Here is a 22,513-nt window from a genome sequence, read left to right on the forward strand (position 1 = left end):
TCTTTCAAACCTGTACTATCATTAGTTACATTTGTAAGCATATTTCTAATTTGTTTACTGTTGTCTGGTATATATGAGCAACAGTGACGTGCACTAAGCATTTTTCAAACACCTCCATTCTTTGCTAAAAGAATGTCTAAAGCCAGCCGGTTTTGAAGAGTCATAGCCCTCTCTGCAGCAAGTTCAGTATCCATCAGGATCATTGCTCCTGAGTAATTTGTCAGCATGTTATCCACAATAGTAGACAACTTTCATATTTTGATTGAATTCAATATAACTCATACTGAAGGAATTATTGCTCCAAATATGTCTCCTACCACACCGGAAGCTGTCTCCCTTTTCTGAATACGATGCACTTCAGACAGCTTTGGAAATTTCATTTAGTCGTCTAGTTGATAAATCTTTGGAAATACTATTCCCAAATAACATCTCCCATACCATCCTTTTGGAAGACGATAATAGGCATTAAGTCCACAAATATAATATACCCCTGGAGTAGCTGGATCTAGTCCATTTAACATGAACGTCCATTTACTCTGGAATAAAAACACGTGTTTACATTCACTCGTTCTACAAAGATTGTGTCATAATATGATTTAGGTCTATATATACAAAGTTTCCCTATGTGTAATGCCTCTAAAGCTAGTTTCCCTTGTGTCTTTATTGCGGCAAAAGCATAGTTATCTACAGATGTCCTTTTATGTAATTCTTTTTCTAATTTTTCCTTTACCATTTTCCTACTATATTCAGTCTGATCTAAAAAGCTTTTCTCTATGGGTGAAAGTAAGCATGTAAGATTTTCTTTATGAGCGTGAACTGTGGAAAAAGGTGATAATGGTTCAAAGAAACCTCTAACTAATTTTATATAATAATCTCTTGCTACTTTACTCAAATACTCAGTTATGGGGACATATGAAAATACGACATCATGATTGGAATAGAAGTATTGAATATACTCCTGGCCATAAAATCTGGTTAATAACAAACTACATGTTATTCCATACGTAAGGGGCATGCTATGATATGTCACCCCTTCTATTACTGAGGTAGGGATTTGTGTACATATATAAAAATCTTTCGCGTCCATTGTCTCGACATACTCACTCAGCAAGCGATAGAAGACATTTGATGAGAGTTCTTTCTTGTCGTTAGTATAGTCATATAAATATTTTTCGTCTTGCTCGAGTTTCTTCAAAGGAGTTAATTCTGTAGTAGTTTTAGAAGTAGAAGCATCATTCGCGTCTCTTTCATTCCTTCCATGCATTCCAAGAATTATTGCCATAACTATTAGTACACATGCAATTATTAGTCCTATACACATGTATTTACAAAATTTCATTTTATGTCCTTGTGTAGTATTGTCTGTCATGACCTATAGAGAATCAGAAAGTTTAAGATAGTTGATCAAATCTAATTTGCAGATATATATACAAAGGATCAAAGAGGTCAAAGTTCACACGGTTTTCTTTAGCAGCTTAGGCCCTCATTCGGACCTTGGCGGGCGGCGGAGGCCGCCCGCCAAAGTCCCGCCGTCAAAATACCGTACCGCGGTCGCAAGACCGCGGCGGGTATTTTGACTTTTCCCCTGGGCTGACGGGCGGCCGCCGAAAGGCCGCCCGCCAGCCCAGGGGAAAACAACCTTCCCACCATGAAGCCGGCTCGTAATCGAGCCGGCGGAGTGGGAAGGTGCGACGGGTGCTACTGCACCCGTCGCGTATTTCACTGTCTGCTATGCAGACAGTGAAATACTAGCGGGGCCCTCTTACGGGGGCCCCTGCAGTGCCCATGCCATTGGCATGGGCACTGCAGGGGCCCCCAGGGGCCCCGCGACACCCCCTACCGCCATCCTGTTCCTGGCAGGCGAACCGCCAGGAACAGGATGGCGGTAGGGGGTGTCAGAATCCCCCATGGCGGCGCAGCGAGCTGCGCCGCCATGGAGGATTCAAATGGGCAACGGAAAACCGGCGGGAGACCGCCGGTTTTCCATTTCTGACCGCGGCCAAAGCACCGCGGTCAGAATGCCCAAGGGAGCACCGCCGGCCTGTCGGCGGTGCTCCCGCCCCCGTTGGCCCTGGCGGTGCAACACCGCCAGGGTCATAATGAGGGCCTTAGTCTCTTATCGGTTTAGCAGCTTTGTCTCAAAGTCGGTTTCAAAAGTCAATCAGGTTATCAATGTCTTATCCGGTAATGTTCATGAAATTCACTTTTCAAGTACCAAAGTGTTGTTCTGCTTCTTCATTTTCAAGACTAAGAGATACAAATTTGTCTGACCAATCGTTAGTGGCTGTGTATGCCCATTCTGGACCAGAATACCTTCTGCTCGCTATTCTTTTCCTTTTCAATTTTGCATCTCCTTTCGATTCCCTTTCGCTAATGTCTTGTTCTTTGGCTGTGTCTTTTTCTTCATTCAATGTGGTTATGATAGACACTTCTTTTCTTTTCGCCTTTAATTTTGGCCATTTGTTTTTGTTTAATGTTTCTTTATTCTTCGATTTCACTGGTCATATGCTTTGTCTTCGTTTCTCGTTGTTTTCACCTGATGGACCTGCAACCGATTCTGGAAGAATTGGAACAATTTCACTTTGCTCTGTCTTGTCTCCTTCACCTGGGAGGTCAGTCAGGTTTTCTCCTTCTTTTCCTGTATCGTCTGCTTCTGGGAAAACCCTCCTCTTATTAGGCTCTCCTGCTTCTTCACCTGAGATAGGATCTTTGTAACCTGCTGAGGCTTTTTCTCTGTTGTCCTCAAAAGGATCGACTGCGTCTTCCTCCGAGAATATTTCTTCTGTCGCAATTTCTTCTTGCTCGCTTTCAGGCTCCCTTCATTCTGTCTCAGTGCCTGGTACTTTCCTGTTAGTTGTGGGTAATTTTAGTGCTTCAATTTCCTCTTCTGTGGGACACGTCACCCTTTTCGTGTGACTGGCGTGAATCCAGTTGGGAACTCCCTCACACTTCACAGCGGTGGTAGTTGTCAGAATCACTTGGAAAGGTCCTTTCCAACGGGGTTCAAAACACGACTTTCTCACGTGCTTCTTTACCACAACCCAGTCACCTGCTTTCAGGGCGTGTCCTGGACCTTGGATCTGTGGCAAGGTGGTTGCCTCCACCTGGTGAGAAAAAGAGCGGACCACATCAGCCAGACCTTTGCAGTAGTCCAATACCATATCATCTGTAATATTTATAAGGGCATTCACAGGAACTGCTGGAAGTCTCATGGCTCTGCCTATGAGAATTTCATGTGGTGATAGTCCAGTTTTTCTATCAGTTGTGTTTCTCATTGACATTAACACCAAAGGTAACGCGTCAGGCCATTTCAAGTTTGTTGATGCACATATATTTGCCATTCTTGATTTCAGTGTGCCATTCATTTGCTCCACTAGTCCTGATGCTTCAGGGCGGTAGCTACAATGCAATTTTTGTTCAATGTTCAGTGCTGCACATAGTAATTTGATTACTTGGATATTGAAGTGACTTCCCCTATCTGATTCTAAAGAGATCGGGAATCCGAAACGTGGTATTGGTTCTCTCAAGAGTAGTTTTGCAACCGTGAGACTGTCATTTCTGCGTGTAGGGTATGCTTCAATCCAGTGACTAAAAATACACACAATCACCAACACATATTTCAAGCTTGCATGCATAGGCATCTCAATGAAATCCTTCTGCATCCTGCTGAACGGCCCACCTGCTCTTCCAATATGGCTCAAATTTACTACGGTTCCCTTCCCCGCGTTCATTTGTTGGCAAATGACGCAACAATGGCAAACTGCTTCAGCAACTTGCCGAAATTTGGGATTAAACCAATCACTTTTGAATAATCTCATCATGGAATCTCTTCCAATGTGTGCTTGTCCACGATATAGCCTAGCTATTTGCATCAAAAGACTGTCTGGCAAAACTAATCTCCCTTCACTTGAAACCCACAAATCATCTGGTTTTTTTACGCATTGTAATTTACTCCATGAGAGTTTTTCATCTCTACTAACATTATTTTGTAGGAATTTCAATTCTTCTATTGTGTCTACAACTTTTAGAGCAAAGGCTTCATTTGGTTCAAGTTCTGGCTCACTTATCAAATTCCATTCGTCTCTGAGCAATATACAGGTCAATGCGCAAAACCTTGCGACTTGATCTGCATATCCATTACCCAAAGAAACGAAGTCTTGTGATTTCAAGTGTGCACTGCATTTTACCACTGCTACTTCTCCTGGCAATTGGATAGCATGTAACAACTCTCTTATTCTTTCACCATTTTTCACTGGTGATCCTGAAGAGGTCATAAAGCCTCTTTGTGACCACAATTGTCCAAAGTCATGCACTATTCCGAATCCGTACTGACTGTCAGTGTAAATGGTGACTTTCATTAATGCCGAAAGTTGGCAAGCTCTAGTAAGAGCTATTAGTTCTGCTACTTGTGCTGAATAAATTCCTTGAAGCCAAGATGCTTCTAGAACACCAGTTATTGTACATACTGCATATCCTGCTTTCAATATTCCTAGTGCATCTCTTAAACATGAACCATCAACAAAAATAATCTGATCATTTTCTTCCAATCGAGTATCTTTGATATCAGGTCTTGGTTTAGTACAAAATTCAGTCACTTGAAGACAGTCATGTTCTATGTCTTCTGCATTTTCAATTTCAACATTTTCGCTAGGAAACAAAGTTGCTGGATTAAATGTAGTGCATCTTTTTAACTGCACATTAGGCAATCCCAAACTTATTGTCTCGTACCTTGTAAGCCTAGCACCAGTCATGTGCTGTGTTCGGGAACGTGTCAAAAGTATTTCGACTGAGTGAGGGACCATAACTGTTAAAGGATATCCCATCACTATTCCTTCACATTGATTCAGGCTCATACCAACTGCTGCTGCAGCATGCAAGCATCCTGGTAAGGCTGCTGCGACTAGATCCAAAGTAGCTGAAAAATATGCTACTGGTCTGTTTACGCCACCATGGCCTTGAGTCAAGACAGACAAGGAACATGCATGTTTTGTCATGAACGTGATGTTCATGACAAAACAATGTGAAAGGCTTTGTGTAATCAGGCATACCTAAAGCTGGAGCTCTGCACATGCATTCCTTTAATTCAATAAAGGCATCCATTTCATCTCTTTTCAACATTATTTCATCCAGCGCATCTTTCTGGGTCAGTTTCAGTAAAGGTTTTGCTAGAGTTGAGAAATTGGGAATCCATTGGCGACAGTAGCCCACCATTCCCAAAAACGTTCTCACCTCTTTTCTTGTTTCGGGCGGACTCATTTGAAGTACACTCGTTATTCTTTCTTTCATGATTTTTCTCGACTCTTTTTCTATTTGGTGACCCAAATATTTCACTTTCTTTTGGCAATATTGCAATTTCGAAGGAGACACTTTGTGTCCATTCCTTCCCAAATGATTTAGTAGGGCAATAGTGTCAACTGTACAGTAATTTTCTGTTTTGGATGAAATCAGTAAATCGTCAATATACTGTACTAAGGTTGATTCAAAAGGTAATTCCAATGATTCCAGATTTTTCTTTAGAATCTGATTGAAAATTGATGGTGATTCCGAAAACCCTTGAGGAATTCGACACCAACTGTAGACTCTGTCCAGGAATTTGAAGCAAAAGAGAAATTGTCTGTCCTCATGAAGAGGCACAGAAAAGAATGCTTGTGGCAAATCTACAACTGTGAACCACTCTGCATCACAGAGAATTTGAAACATTATTACAGCTGGATTTGGTACTACGGGACAACATTTGACTATTATGTCATTTATTTTTCTCAAATCTTGAACAATTCGGACCTTTCCACTTGGTTTTATTAGTCCCATGATTGGTGAATTACATGGGCTACTCAGTACTTCTTTCAATACTCTCTGTTTCACAAATTCGTCAATGAGTTGGGCGACTTTCATGAGAATATCTTGTGGCATATGGTATTCTGTAGTCTGAGGAAAATTTACATTAGGTTTTACAGTCACTTTCACTGGTTCTGCTCCTTTGATCAATCCTACTTCTTTCCCTATCATATCCCACACTTCCTTTACAACAGTTTCTTGTAAATCAGCTGGAATATCTGCTTCAGTGAGCACAGGATAAAGAGTAATCTGGGGATACTCTTCATCAACAGTTTCCATTTCTTCTTCTTCTTCTAAACTGTCCTCTTCTTCCTCATTACTGTTTGTCTGAATTGTAATTCCATTGTGTGAGCACATATTTGAGCATCCTAGTTTGCATAATAAATCTCTTCCTAATAGGGATATTGGACTTAAGTCACACACCACAAATTTATGTAACCCTTGAAAGTTACCAATTTTGACTTGCACTGGATCTGTAATTGGGTTTGTCAGATACCGATTTGCTACTCCCACTACTTGAACTGTTCTCCCTGAAAGTGGCAAATTTGGTACTTCGATACTTCTAACTGTAGAGCGTGTAGCTCCTGTGTCAACCAAAAATGAAACATTGTGACCCATAACTCTCCCTTCCACATATGGTCCGTTTTGATCAACTTCCAAAGATGCTGCAAGCATACAATTTCCCTCCTCATCTGAACTTTCACTTCCCATTCATTGTTTATTCCATTCTCATTGTCTAACGGGAATTGGTGTACTGTGTTACTTTGATTAATTCCTTGAACTGTAACCTGTTGAGGAAGCATTACTTGTTGCTGATTCATTGGTGCTAAGGGCACTTGCAATTGCTGATTAGGTACCATAGGAAACTGCTGTTGCATTGGCTGTGATTGTACCATTTGTACATGAGGCATTTGCACCTGCTGTTGTTGTATAGGTTGTAGACCTTGCATCTGATTTACATTATTTGGGAAGTTTGGGTTTGGACCTCTCAATTTTGGTCCTCTCATATTTTGAAATGTATTGACATCATTGTTTTGCTGACCTACACCTTCCTGCACCAACATTGGGCACTCCTGTTTCCAATGTCCGACGATTCCGCACGTGTGACATGGCATTACTTTCTTCATTGCCTGTATACCATTTGGAATTACGACAGTATTTAAATCAGGACCATTATTCACGAAACCTCCTCGGCCTCTGCCTCTCATCTGTGGCTGAAACATAGCATTTCCCTGCTGTTGCTGCTGCGGCAACTGTTGTTGGAAACCTTGCAAACCTGTCTGAGCTGCTCTAATCTGCATCACCATCACTTTTTCTTTCAACCTTTTCTGCTTTGTCTCAATCTCATCATTGCAGTATTTTGCATAGTTCAACACTTCATCAATTGATTTTGACTGCCAACAAATCAAATGCATTTTAATCATCTGGCTAATTTCGGGTCTCAATCCTTCCACAAATCTGAATACAAAATGGAGCATGTCCTTTGCCTCAATCGTTTCCATGCCACTATAATTTTTAAATGCTTTCAACAACCTCTCATAGTATGCATGTATCGACTCTTTAACTTCCTGTGCTGTTCTGTCAATTTTCTGCCAATCTACATTCTTCGACGCAACTTTTGTTTTCAGATACTCAATCACTTTATGGTATATGCTCATTACCCTAGGAGATGGTGCACCTGTGTCCTTATCTCTTTCCGGTTCACTTGTTGGCCAATCTACAGCCCTTTTACAATCTTCCCACAAATCTGCCGGAACTACAATTTCGAATAAAGTATTCAGGTCTTCCCAAAGACATTTTGCGAGTTTCACAAATCTATCTGTTTGTTGTTACCATTCGATCGGTTTCACTCTTAGCTTAGGGCAATCATCCGTAAAAGATTGAATATCACACCTGTGCCATGGCACATGGATACGTTTTCCTCCTGCTGTTTCTCTGATTGGTAACATGGTTATGAGATCACCATTCTGTTGTATTTTATCATTCTGATCTGGGGTACTTTCTTTCTTCTTATCCTTCTTCTTAACCCACCTACTCTCCCACTTGTCTAAACATCTCCAAACCTGCGCGCTTTGCAATATTTCTTTAAGGTGTGTTTTCATTCCTGCAGACCTCATGTGTTCAAAATATTTTGCCTCAAAATCTAATCTGTAACTCCTGCTCAAGTGCTTGGTTTTATTTATGTCTATTTTGTGTCTGTCTGCAATTTCTTGTAACCTCTTATGTATGCTGCTTACTTCTCTTGTAATTCTAGGGCAAATGTATCTCAACTCTTCTTCTGTGTATGATTCTAACCTGTTTAGACCCATCGTTCCATCTACGAGTTCACCTGCTTCCATGCCCAACCTTATTTGATTCAAATATTCTTCTCCTTTCCCCTTGGGTGTACTCTGTGGGGTATTCACACTGTTCAACCATTGTGTTAACTGTTGTGCGTTTAGTCCCATTAATGTAGCATCTACGTCTACTGCTACTGATGGTTTCTGTAATGTTTATGTTTTTGAGGTTTGCGGTATTATTAGTGGTGGATTTGACCTTACCACAGTTGACGGAACACAAATTGGAATTGGACTAAATTCCAACAAAGACCCAGATCTATTTGAGAGTGTTCCTACGGGAGTCATTTCTTGGGTATTTTCTATATATCTTCTTCCTGTCTCATTCTGTGTCATTATACCTTGATCGCATACACTTGGCTTTGCTTGTATATATAATGGTATTGGCGGACCTACAGTGATAGGCAAAGATATTGCTTCCGGATTCTGTCTGTTACCCATATTTTGTGGCCCGTTAATTCCCACATTATGGTTCATCATTGTTCACATGTTCTAACTGTGTTTCTGTTGTTTGAATGTACTTTGGCATTTCTTGTATCTGCTTTTGCGGCATCAAAATTTGTGTTGGTTCGGTTTGAATCAATGTCGGTCTTTGGTAATTCTGTCCTCTCTGCACCATTAAATTAGAAGTTATTTCCAAATTATGCTCATCATAATAGCGTCTTTGGACCTGTGGCTGATAGTTATTAACAGGTTCCAGTTTAGTCATGTCAGGATATATTCTCTGAACTTGTGGTATTTCTTGTGTAAAAGGCATATCAGGACTACTTTGCATCTGCAATTTTCTCAAATTCGGTGTTACAGTACCCTGTATTGGTTCTGGAGGGGCAGTACTAGTGCTTGGGCCATTTTCGTTTTCTACATATGGTGGTGGGCGGTCATTTAGCAATTGCAGAATGAATTCCTCATCGTCTGATTCGTCTGACCTTTTCGAGTTTCTCTTGTTTTCTCTATCTTTGGACTGACTCCTGTTTGTTTTATGGGTAGCTTTCTTTCTTTCCATCTCTACTTCGTCAGTAATTGCTGGAAACAATTTAATTCCCTGCAATATATCTGATCTCCAAACCTTTTGAGCACTATCCCATCTAGCATCCGCTAGTGTCTTTTCTACTTTTCTCACTCTTGTCTCAAATTTCTTTTGTAGTTGCCTTCTAGCCATTTATTCCCAAATTGCTAATGCTTCAAACTGTGCTGGTCTTGGAGGTATTTTCATGTCATATAGCGCAAATCTTAAATTCTCCAAAACTCTTAGATTAAACGTCCCATGGATAGGAAACGCCACACTTCCATGCTTTTCTGTTAATTTACACCATTGTTTTAACCAAAGACATGGTGCAACACCCTTTTCTTCAATTACGATGTAAGCTGGTGTACCCTCAGGCGGTGTTTCTTCTCCTACATTTGCTTTAATATATACATCTCCCCTCAAGGCACTCTTAAATGCTTTGAAAAATGTCATCTTTCCATCTTTTATTTTCTCAAAATGTAATCAATAAGTGAGTTTAATTCCCAGAATACTCTTCGCTTGCCTTTCCCCACCAATTGCGCTTCATGGACTGCGTCCAATCCGTGCGCGACCCTTCTCACCAAGCAACCTATCCCAGCCCGGCTCCTAGTGAGGTCACACTCACACACTGCGACTGACAAAGTCTCGTGGCTTGTCCTCCTTCATTCAGCTTCACTCAAAACTAATTTCTGCAATATATCGCAAGCACTAATCAAAAAGAAGAAAACAAATCTGTCGGTTTACTACAGGACAGGTAATACAATCTCTTCAGAAACCTTAGGGATTTTTCACTAGCCTCGGCAGTTATTCCATCTTTCTCGGTTTCCCACTTTCGCAAGCAAAATTTGACCTGCAAACTTTACTCTCAGCTGATCAGTGAACTATTCTAGTGCAACTTAGAATTCGTCAAATCTCAAAGTCGAAAATTTTCATTTATTCCTCAATATTCATACTCACTTGTTGACCACGCCCGATCAACCTATTAAACCGAACAAATTAAAACATCAATCAAGTGTCTCATACACTTTTCAACATACTCCGGAGTCTCTTGACCTCTCAGAGCCCGTCTCAACATCAACAACCACGTGGATAATTTTTCCTGCACAAAGTGCTACACACATATGAAGTTCGACGACTTCCCTACTTTCACACTTTGGAGTACCACTCCTCTAAAATTTTGATTGGAGTTCGTAACCCCCTAGAATGCTCACAAACTTCACAATTCATCAGCGGCATAAGCTGTGCAAGAGCGAAACCCTAACTTCACTCATACTGTCACTAGAAACGCCGAAAATATTCTCACACCTCCATTTCCTCCATTCGCAAGCTCCGAGATTCCAGGAAAGTCATTGGGGATTTAGGGCATCATCATCTCTCCAACTTGTTTTATTAAAGAAAATTCTAACTTGAATCCGTCTATTGTTCGGATGGGGTCCCAAAGGGCCAAACCATCTTCTGCTACCATCTACTGATAGCGCGTCCAGTCCTTGTAAATTACTTATACTTTGACACGTCGGAGGTCGGTGAACCTTTTGACGGGGTTGAGCTCTCCTCATCCAAAGAATTTGTCGGATCCCTCAAATCAGTAACCAATGATCATTTATAATCAATAACCAATAATCAATTTAATAATCGATCAACAAATTAGCTAAACAGAAATCAGTAATTAGACACACCATGACCTTTCAGTCATGAATAACCACACCTTTTTATTCAAAGTTAATGAGTTTATTTCCCTATATTAACAAAACTAACACAACGTAAGTAAGTCTCAAAATCAAATGATACACATATACAAACATTACTGGCTGTCCATAGCGATGGAAGAAACGCAACCTACGTAAAGCTAGAATAATCACACACTCTGATATAGCTATGCAAATCACTAATAAAAGTGACTGAAAACGACTATTTGCATACATCGGTCAACATAACAAGATTTCAATTCAGCATGGTGCATCAAATGAATACCTCAACTAACCTTTGATTAGCATTGGCATGTGGGGCTTCATGCAAAATGAATTTAATCAACATAAACTTAGAAAACAACTAGCTTAGGCTCTGTCAAAAATAAGCAGTTGGTACCTAAGAAGGAAAATACAACGAATAATACATTTATCTTGTTATAATTACCAAATACAATCAGCATTCAAGGTAAGTCTTCCTCCTTCAGGTACTGGTTCGATCAGCATGGGGCAGACTTCAAGGGGGGGCAAAGTTTAAGACAAGTTTTCTTTGCAGCAGCAAGGAAAATGGGGGAACAAATGTTATTGTATGGGCAAGGCAAAGTAAACTTAAAGTTAAAGTCTCTAGGGTGAGAATTCTTTAAAGTCTCTCTCTCTGGGATAGAGAAAAAGCATCAAAGTGTCATCAAAATGACTTCTCGAATCTGGCTTCAAAATGGCATCAAAGAAAATGGCTGGCTTCTCTTCGTCCGGTGGGATTAGGTAAGAAAAGTTCAAAATTCTTCATTTCTTCCATTGGATGGTCCATGGGGTGATTTCTCTTTAACCAATGAATAGTGTCTTTTCTCTTAATACTCATCTACGCATAAGGTGTCCTTGGAGTTTTGGAACATAAGTAGCAACAAAGTTTGCCAATTAATTCTGCATCAGTGTCTTCATTGTCTTCACCTGCAGAAACTGACCTTGCTTCAAAGGGGATGAAAGTTGCCTAACACGCAACCTTGAGATAAGTGTATTAGTCATTCTACTGGAAAAATACAGCTTTTGAATGTTTAAAACACATCTTTGTTAATACAAGTGAAAACTACGCAGTTAAAATTGAGACCAGGCAACTAGGCCAAAGCCTCTGCTAAATGTAAGCTAAGCATATAACAGTTTAACGAGAAAATCATAGAATATAGCTGCAATTATGACACACTAATACATTTTGTCAGTTTTTCATGATTAATTAAGCTTGTGTATACTAATGGCGATCTACTTCGTGGGCACATTTTCTGCATACATTATTTTTCTTTGCTAAAATCACATTGTCTTATACGATTTTGTTACATGATATATGAAGGTTTGTTAGTCTTTCTTTTTCCTGCTTCATCACCATCACATCTAATGCCTTCACGGTGTATATATTGGTATTAAAATAGTAGAAAACTAGCTAGGAAGCAATGGAGCGCAGTACTTTACATGGAGGACTGGAAGACAGTCTACGAGATCGTGCACATCTAGTGGGGATTACACAAATATATTTGACATTTTTAGACACAAGAAGAATAAATGATTTGCCCAGGATTATACAGTGTTGAGCCAAGCACTGAAGCCAGGATTCAACCCTAGGTCCGCAGCTTCCAAAGTCAGCAGCTCTAGCTACTTAGCCACATCTCACCCCATGCACACCCTCCAATCACCCACTCTCACATGCAAACATTTCCTCCCTAAATCAAAGGCACACACCCAGCACCTCACAATCATGCCCACTCTCTGTCTTGTCCCCTCATGCTCATGTAGAAACATACTACTTAATAAAACAAATATGCAATAAAGTTCAAAATAATACCTTACCAAAAACATGGTGTGGAGGCAGCCTCTGTGCAGAGTTGGGTCAAAGCACAGTGATTCACATACTGTTTTTTATTCAGTTAGATATATCTTGTCTATTTAACAGAGCCAACCAAGCATTTCCTGGTGTTGGGGGTTCCCAAACATGTATCCAATCGCTATTCAACAGCAGACATTTAACTATATTAGGACATGATATGACATACGCAAATGAAGCAAAGTGGCAGATTGACACGTGGGCACATGTTATTTCAGTCATTTCTTATGGTCTTGCGGGTTCTTCAAGCTCAGCACAGAACATCAGACCTTTAAACGTTCTGCATGTTCCTATTAAGTGTCACAAAATGGAACCTGAAACAAAGTGGATTCTACACTCATTGTCAGCGACCCAGACCTCTTCCTTAGGCGTTCACATACATACCCTTCTCTTTCAAATGTTCACCTACACAAACATGTTCCTTGGCTGTAGAGTAGACACACCTTCACCCTCATTGGTAGAGAATGAATCCTGCCCTCACGTCGAGTACCCATATCTCTCCTACTTTCTTTCCCATACTCTGCACCTTTCCACCACTGTCCCAGACACCTTCACTCTCACTGTCCTGGACAAATACCCCTGTATTCATTGTATATCATTGGGATTATGAATAGATCTGTAGAACAATCAAGTTATTTTCTATTGCCAACTGTTCAATTGAGAACTTTAATTCCATCACATGATGCATCTGTTCTCAATTTAGATAGCATACAGTGGCTACATGTAGGAGGAATTTCCATAAAACATCGCCGCAGTGCCATGGTTTGTCCAGACAACAGGTGCCTTTGGCCCAAATCCAATCATGGAACTGTTAAAGTGCCCTACACTCTCAGCAGTTACAGTAAGTATGTTTTGGTACTAGAGATGAATGTTATGTTAGAAGTGTCTACACATTTTGTATCCTCTAACTTCAATGTTCCCTTTATACAATTTGTCTCTCATACTTTATATTCTGTAGCTGGTGAAGATGCTGATAAAATCATTGCTGCTATGAAGGAGTTTGCTTTGATGACCTGCGTTCATTTTGTGAATCGCACTACAGAAAGTGACTATGTTCACATTGTACCTGGAGATGGGTAAACACAAAACCAGATCTTGGCTTCTAACACTTAAGTCTGGTAGTCCCTGCCTCAGGGGGTACTCTCTCAATGTCTCACATCCTCCCCTCTGGGGCTGCTCTTTAATGGCTTGTATTCGGTATCACTGGGCTGCTCTAATCATTGATGGCTAGTATCCTCTGTTGCTGGGTCTGCTCTTTAAATGATTTCTATTATTGATAGTCTCTTGCACTTGTCTATTGATGGCTGGTATTTTCTTTCACTGGGGCTGCTCTTTTGTTGACGTCTAATATTCTGTGTTACCACAGTTTTATTTCTCATGTCTGGTATTCTCTGCCACTGGGTCTGCTCTTTCAATGATGTGAAATATTCTCCGTTACTGCAGCTTCTATCATTCATGTCTGGTATTCTCTGCCACTGGGGATGTTCTCTTGTTGACATCTAATATTCTGTGTTACTGCGGCTTCTATTATTCATGCCTGGTATTCTCTGCCACTGGGGATGTTCTCTTGTTGACATCTAAAATTCTGTGTTACTGCAGCTTATTTTATTCATGTCTCGTGTGCTCTGCCACTGGGGCTGCTCTCTTGTTGACTTTTAATATCCTCTGTCACTGCAGCTTCTATTACTCATTTCTGGTATTCTCTACCAATGGGGGTGCTCTCTTGTTGACGTCTAATATTCTCTGTTACTGTAGCTTTTATCGCTCATGGCTGGTATTCTCTGCCACTGGGGCTGCTCTCTCAATCATATATAATATTCTCTGTTACTACAGCTTCTATTATTCATGACTGGTATTCTCTGCCACCGAGGATGCCCTCTTGTTGACATCTAATATTCTTTATTACTGCAGCTTCTATTATTTATGTCTGGTATTCTCTGCCACTGGGGCTGCTTTCGTGTTGATGTCTAATAGTCTCTGTCACTGCAGCTTCTATTACTCATGTCTGGTATTCTGTGCCACTGGGGCTGCTAACGTGTTGACGTCTAATATTCTCTGTTACTCCAGCTTCTATTACTCATGTCTGGTATTCTCTGCCACTAGGACCAATCTCTTGTTGCTGTCTAATATTATCTGTTACTACAGCTTCTGTTACTCATGTATGGTATTCTCTGCCACTGGGGCTGCTCACTTGTTGAAGAATAATATTCTCTGTCACTGCAGCTTCTATAACTCATGTCTGGTATTCTCTGCCACTGGGGCTGCTCACTTGTTGAAGTATAATATTCTCTGTCACTGCAACTTCTATTACTTATGTCTGCTATTCTCTGCCACTGGGGATGCTCTCTTGTTGATATTTAATATTCTCTGTTACTGCAGCTTCTATTACTCATGTCTGGCATTCTCTGCCACTAGGACCACTCTCTTGTTGATGTCTAATATTCTCTGTTACTGCAGCTTTTATTGCTTATATCTGGTATTCTTTGCCACCGGGTCTGCTCTCTCACTAATGTCTAATATTCTCTATCACTGCAGCTTCTATTACTCATGTCTGGTATTCTCTGCCACTGGGGATGCTCACTTGTTGAAGTATAATATTCTCTGTCACTGCAGCTGCTATTACTCATGTCTGGTATTCTGTGCCACTGGGCCTGCTCTCTTGTTGATGTCTAATATTCTCTGTTACTGCAGCTTCTATTACTCATGTCTGGTATTCTCTGCCTCTGGGGATGCTTTCATGTTGACATCTAATATTCTGTGTTACTGCGGCTTCTATAATTCATGTCTGATATTCTCTGCCACTGGGGCTGCTCTCTTATTGGTGTCTAATAGTCTTTGTCACTGAAGCTTCTATTACTCATGTCTGGTGTTCTATGTCACTGGGGCTGCTAACTTGTTGAAGTATAATATTCTCTGTTACTGCAGCTTTTATTGCTGATATCTGGTATTCTCTGCCACTGGGTCTGCTCTCTCACTAATGTCTAATATTCTCTGTCACTGCAGCTTCTATTACTCATGTCTGGTATTCTCTGCCACTGGGCCCACTCTCTTGTTGACATCTAATATTCTCTGATACTGTAGCTTTTATTGCTCATGTCTGGTATTTTCTGCCACCGGGTTTGCTCTCTCAATGATATATGATATTCTCTGTCATTACAGCTTCGATTATTCATGTCTGGTATTCTCTTACATTGGGCCTGCTCTCTTGTTGAAGTATAATATTCGCTGTTACTGCAGCTTATATTATTCATGTCTGGTATTCTCTTACACTGGGGCTGCTCTCTTGTTGACATCTAATATTTTCTGTTACTGCAGCTTTTATTACTCATGTCTGGTATTCTCTGACACTGGAGCTGCTTCCTTATTTATGTGTAAAATTCTCTGTTACTGCAGCTTCTATTATTCATGTCTGGTATTCTCTGCCACTGGGGCTGCTCTCTTGTTGACGCCTAATATTCTCTGTTACTGCAGCTTTTTTCCCTCATGTCTGGCATTCTCTATCACCGGGTCTGCTCTCTCAATAATGTCTAATATTCTGTTTCGCTGCAGCTTCTATTACTCATGTCTGGTATTCTCTGCCACTGAGGCTGCTCACTTGTTGACATCTAATATTCGCTGTTACTGCTGTTTCTATTACTCATGTCTGGTATTCTCTGCCAGTGGGGCCACTCTTTTGTTCATGTCTAATATTCTCTGTTACTGCAGCTTTTATTGCTCACATCTGGTATTCTATGCCACCGGGTCTGCTCTCTCAATGATGCATAATATTCTCTCTCATTGCAGCTTCTATTACTCATGTCTGATATTCTCTACCACTGGAGTTGCTCACTTATTGAAGTAAAATACGCTCTGTCACTGCAGCTTCTATCACTCATGTCTGGTATTATCTGGCACTGGAGTTGCTCCTTTATTGATGTCTAATATTCCCTGCCACTGGCGCTGCTCTCTTGTTGATGTATAATATTCTATGCTGCTAGGCTGCTCTCTCAGCGTCTCACATTCTCTACCACGGGTGCTGCTTTTTTTCTGGGATGTCTTACTTTCTCTGTCACTGGGTCGGTTTTTACTGTCTCACGTTCCATGCCACTAGGACTGCTCTTTTGATGTACAGTATCCTCTGTCACTGTGTCTGCTCTTTCAATGATTTCTAATTTTGACTGTTGCTGGTGCCTTTCTATTGATGGCAACCTATTTTCTTTGTCATTGAGAATGCTCTCTTTGAATGTGGTAGCACTTCACATCCTTCTCATTATATCTCTTTCTCTCTCCTGTTCCTGTCTGCCACAGCTGCTGGTCATCCATAGGAAGGAAGGGGGGTCCCCAGAAAGTATCTCTGGGAAGTGGCTGTTTGTCCAAAGGAAGTATCCAGCATGAGCTCAACCATGTCCTGGGCTTTCACCATGAGCATAGCCGCAGTGACCGCGATGAGTACGTGAGGATTGTGAAAGAGTTTATTCCTGCCGGTACAGTAACGCTTAATTTTGTCGAATCTTTGTCATTGATATTTTTTTAAATTTTTTTAATTAAAATACCTGCAGATAAACATGAGGTGACAACTACTTAAAGCCAATGATGTGTACACTGGGGGACCCACTGGCTATCTTTAGGGATGGACCCTTCACTCCTTTGCCCATCAGCTATCCAACCATAGAGCACTGACCAATGTGCACAGTTATATTCTCTAAATTCACCCTCTTGTGTGACATCTGTGTATCTCATAGTGACCAGTTTGTAGATACACTTACTGATGAACATCATGGCTACATGTGATTGGAACCTTCCTCCAGACACCTGATTCCTCATATTTGTTCAAACTAATCGCATTCCTACATGTTGAATCCATCCTTTAGGGTGTGAAAATATTAAGGAATAAACTGGTGCAGAAAAAGTGCTTTCTGTAATTTGGCAGAAATCTGCTCTGTAGTTTTGGAGTTATTAAAGTAAAAAGATGTATGTATTTCTTAAGACGCTGATCCACGTGCCAACAGCAATGCCATGATTGGCTGGCTGCAACCTGAGAGGAAAGTTGCAGCTGCCATTTTCTGCATCAGAACTCAGTTCCAAATGGGGAAAATAAAATTTAAAAGTGATAAGAGGAATCATGGTAGAGGTACCCTGATCCCATGGGACTGTTGTAGGGGTTCTGTGAGGGTACCTTCGTGGGCAAGGAATTGTCCAGCAAAGATCTTTTGTGAGAGCATGAGGATCAGTGGATCCACCATGGTGCTCAGTGCTACCCCCTGTGTGCTCCTTGGGGGGCCCACAGATCCAGACCCCAATTAAAAACACACATATACCTGCTCCCAGACCACACACCTACTCACACACTCACTCATTCATTCACACACCCACTTATACACTCACACACCACACACACACACTCACAAACCCATTCACGCACTCACATAACCACTTACACACCCAAACACAACCATTCACAAATACCCACACACAGATCCACAAAACCACTCACACACCAACTCACAGACCCACACAGCCACTTACAAACCCACTCACACACCCACTCATAGAACCACTTAAACACCCACACACACACTCACTCACACACCCACTCTCAGACCTACAATACTACTCACACACCCACTCACAGACCACACAGCCACTCACAAACCCACTCACACACCCATTCACACAACCACTTACACACCCACACATACACTCCCACACCCACTCATACACCCATAGCCACTCACACACCCACTCACACACCAACAAAACTACTCACAGCCACTCACACACCCATTCACACACCCATTAAGCCACTCATACACACACTCACTGACCCACAAAACCACTCACAGACCCACACAGCAACTCACACACCCACTCACACATTCACACACCAACTTACACACCCACAGTCACTCGCACGCTCATTCATACACCCATACAGCCACTCACACACTCACAAAACCACTCAGACACCCACTCACATACCCACCCACTCACTAACACACTCACACACCCACTGTAATACTCACACACCCAACCAACCACTCACACACCCACTAACCCATACACACTTATACAGACCCACTTAAACATTCACACAACTACTCACACACCCACACATCCTCTCATACACCAACTCACAAGCACACAAAACTGCTTAAACATCCACTGACACACCCACTTACACACCAACTGACACACCCACTTACACACCCACACAACCACTCACACACACACACTCACAGACCTACAAAACCACTCACACACCCACTCACAGCCCCACACAGCCACTCATCAACCCACTCACACAGCCACTTACACCCCCCACACAACTACTCACACACCTACTCACATACCCACTCACATACCCATACAGTCACACACACCCACTCGCAGGCCCACAAAACCACTTACAGACCCACACAGCCACTCCCAAACCCTCCTAGACACCCACACATCCACTCACGAAATTGCCTCACACACTCATTTTGCCACTCATACACTCACACAGTCACTCACACAGCCACTCACACACCCACAAATTGGCAGTGATACACTTATAGAAACTGCAATAACATATATTTGTTTTAAATATGTTTCTTGTTTTAGGATTGAATGTATGCTTTTTTGGGTGTGAACAGATTCACTGATTCATAAAATGGATATAAAAATTAAAGACTTGGTGCATTGCATTTCTAGAAAGACTACATCAGTTACCTTACCTTAATTAAAAACATTTAATTTTAAAATATATAATAATTAATCTGTGAATAAGATGTATTTATAAACATGTGAAAACATATATTAGTAAACTGTACTTATGGGTCACATTGTAATACAATTTATATCTAAAAACAGTGAAATGCACTATCTATCTTTCTATCTATCTATCTATCTATCTATCTATCTATCTATCTATCTATCTATCTATCTGTGTTTTCGTGTATGTGTGTACATATTCAAGGTACATATTTGTGTTAAGAATAGTAAATCTATATTACCCTATTTGGATTTACCTTTCAACATTTTGGTCCTTGATATGTTGGCTAAGATATTAATGTATCACAATATCTCTGTACTCAATATTCCTGACTCTGCCGCCTTGAGAATTGTCTTCATGTTTAAACAGATTTAATGCAGCCTTTTTTTTTTAGGATCGCACAATTGCCCTGTTTGTTTTTTACGAGAACCCCTAAATGCCACACTAATCCCCCCTCACTGTTAGGCCTCTGCAAAATTTCATTTTAAAAATTTTGTGAAAATTGTGTGAAATTATACAAAATTTCATAAAACTAAGTTTGTTGATTTCTTGCATGAATTCTGAACATATGAGATTTTCCAAACTTTAAGACTAATATGAAATACAAGCAAGGAGAGTGGTTTGGGGAGAAAAAGGTCTCCTGTGACATATTTTCTGAAATGTTGTAAATTTAATATACAGCTAAATTTGCAAATTTAGTAATTTTCACTTGTGTAATAAAAATGTTGTGCATGCCTACTAGTTATACCTAAATACTTCTATCTCCCTTCCATCTCCCCGTTGTCTCCTTACATATTCTCTTTTTCCTGTTCCCTGTGTTCTGGTGTTTTTGTCAAATGTCTTCCAAATATTTATGGAAAGATAACCAGTGTGGTGCCTGTGTATCTGTATTTACTGCAGAAATCAGGGTGAGTGCTGTGTTCACTGAAGGATCTGCTGTACCAAGTGTGCTCTCTGATTTCACCTTTCTGTATGAAAGGCACATGAGTGACCCTGTGCATGTGTATTTACTGATCAGTGTGTCAAATGTGGTCTTTCATCCATCTATAATGTTTCTTCAGAGTGGTGTTGGGACAGTGTGTCACTGCACACTTTATAACGAGGTTGAAGAAGTTTGACCTTCAGCCTGAGTCTCGTGAAGGCCACAGGACTCTTCGGCTCCGACTCTCTCTCTCTCTTCTCTGCAGGAAGACTGTCCAATTTTAAGAAAGAGAACACCAATAACCTGGGTCTGGAATACGACTACTCCTCCGTCATGCACTACGGAAGGTAGGTCTGAGATGCTGGCTCAATCTCAGGAGTTGCAAGAGCCAATGATGGCACTTCACATGGTACTTTTCAAAGTTCAAAATCCAGTACATTTTGCAACCCACATGCAGGTCACTAAGAGGCGGTTGATAAGCCCACTTTAATCATAAAATATAGAAGAAATAGGTATGAGACCACTGAAGCTCAAGCCCATTTCAAGGAAGACAAACATTGGGAGCCGATGCGGGGAGGGGTCATCAGGAAAAAAGGAGGGGGTGGAAGCAAAAGAGAGTGCACGATGGGTTACAAATCAAGGAGACAGCACAAGCATTAAAAATGAGACCAGGTGGTCCTTTGATGAACGCACAACACTCTAGTAGTCAAGCAATGCTTCTCTGGAGGTTTTTGACCTCTCATCTCTTAAATAATTGTTGATACTGACCATCTATGCTACAGGGTGCCATGGATATTGGTTGCCTCAGTTCCTGAAAGTGGTCTCATTCTGATCAAAAGTAAGTCCAAATGTTCCAATCAGTAGCTTCAGAATGACGTGGATCCCAAGTTTTACAAAGATTTTACATCAGGCTTGTGTCACTTTTGTGATGCAGCGACCCAACACAAAATCCCTTTTGATATTTTCCATCCATGTTCCTGTGGATTTTGACCCAAACCCATACTTTGAAAGATTTGTAGGCATGGGTTTGCGCCAAAATGTTGCACCTAGCTTAGGATAGCACAACAACTAGAGACATCTTTATTTCACCTCATTATTTCCTCATTCCTTGTGTACTACATTGTGCGGCACACATATAAAGAGGGAACATCCTATAAGGATACTTTTTGTGCAGGAAGTTACCCCTAAGTGGAAAATAAACTATCCTGGCCATAACACAGGAACCCTTGCAGTATGGCACAGCGGTTCTTGCATTGGCTCTTGGCAGTCTAAAGTGCACCAGGGCAGAGAGAGAGAGAAGAACAGTGCAATTTGTTGCTTATAATAATATAATTCTGTCAAACATATAGATGGGTATTTTGTAGGTGATGGAGCTCACTGTTTCCCACCAAAATCATAAATACCAAATGTATATACACGGTGCTCCACCCTCCTCCCCTAAATTCCCCCTGGAAAAGGGGTTGACAATTTCAATAAAATCCAAGGCACATGTTCAAAGTCAAATTAAAGTCAATGTCATTATATAACGTGTTCCTCGGTTCAGTCTTGTATTTATTCCATGCTTGTAGTGCTTGCTTCTGACATACAATCCACGTTCCTCACAATCGTTGTCAACGTTCCAGCCAGAGATCATAGTAATGCTCATAGAACATTTTGAAAGATTTTTCTCCTTTATCTGTAAACGTTTCAATGATTTTGTGCTGTATAACAATACGTACATTAGTCTTCTCTATTTGTGTTGGCCCGATAGGAGTTTATTGGCACATGAAGATAGGGGGTGATGATATCCCAGACAGATAATGATAGTGAGCAAGGTCGGATGAGAGAATAGGGCATTAGTATTCAGGCATTGTAGGGATATTGTGTTATTCATAGACTGAGTCGAGTTTACCTAAAGAATAATTTTATTTATTACAACGTGATGTCAAATGGATAATGTGCACATTAAGACTCGATTATGGTACTGCTATTGGATACCCATTTTGGTCCTATATTTATTTCCATTATATTTGTTGTTTGCGGACAGTCGGGGGTTTGTGAATGATAAGGTTTGTGTTCATGGTGATAAGGATACATACTTGATAGATTGTATATTACTTTTCCTTCAGAATTGAATATATGGATTA

The 22,513-nt window shown here is 40.9% G+C and overlaps 1 protein-coding gene across 3 annotated transcripts in view; it reads left to right on the plus strand.

The window, feature by feature from the left end:
- LOC138283723 (astacin-like metalloendopeptidase) overlaps window positions 1–22,513 on the plus strand; it is a 167,276-nt gene that overhangs the window by 74,429 nt on the left and 70,334 nt on the right. For all 3 annotated transcript variants that reach the window (XM_069221767.1, XM_069221766.1, XM_069221768.1), the window contains exons 4-7: window positions 13,436–13,573; window positions 13,691–13,808; window positions 17,020–17,195; window positions 20,653–20,734. In XM_069221767.1, coding sequence (XP_069077868.1) covers window positions 13,436–13,573; window positions 13,691–13,808; window positions 17,020–17,195; window positions 20,653–20,734 — 514 coding nt within the window. The remainder of the gene's footprint in view (window positions 1–13,435; window positions 13,574–13,690; window positions 13,809–17,019; window positions 17,196–20,652; window positions 20,735–22,513) is intronic.

Source organism: Pleurodeles waltl, chromosome 3_1 (assembly GCF_031143425.1).
Source record: "Pleurodeles waltl isolate 20211129_DDA chromosome 3_1, aPleWal1.hap1.20221129, whole genome shotgun sequence".
NCBI lineage: Eukaryota > Metazoa > Chordata > Amphibia > Caudata > Salamandridae > Pleurodeles > Pleurodeles waltl.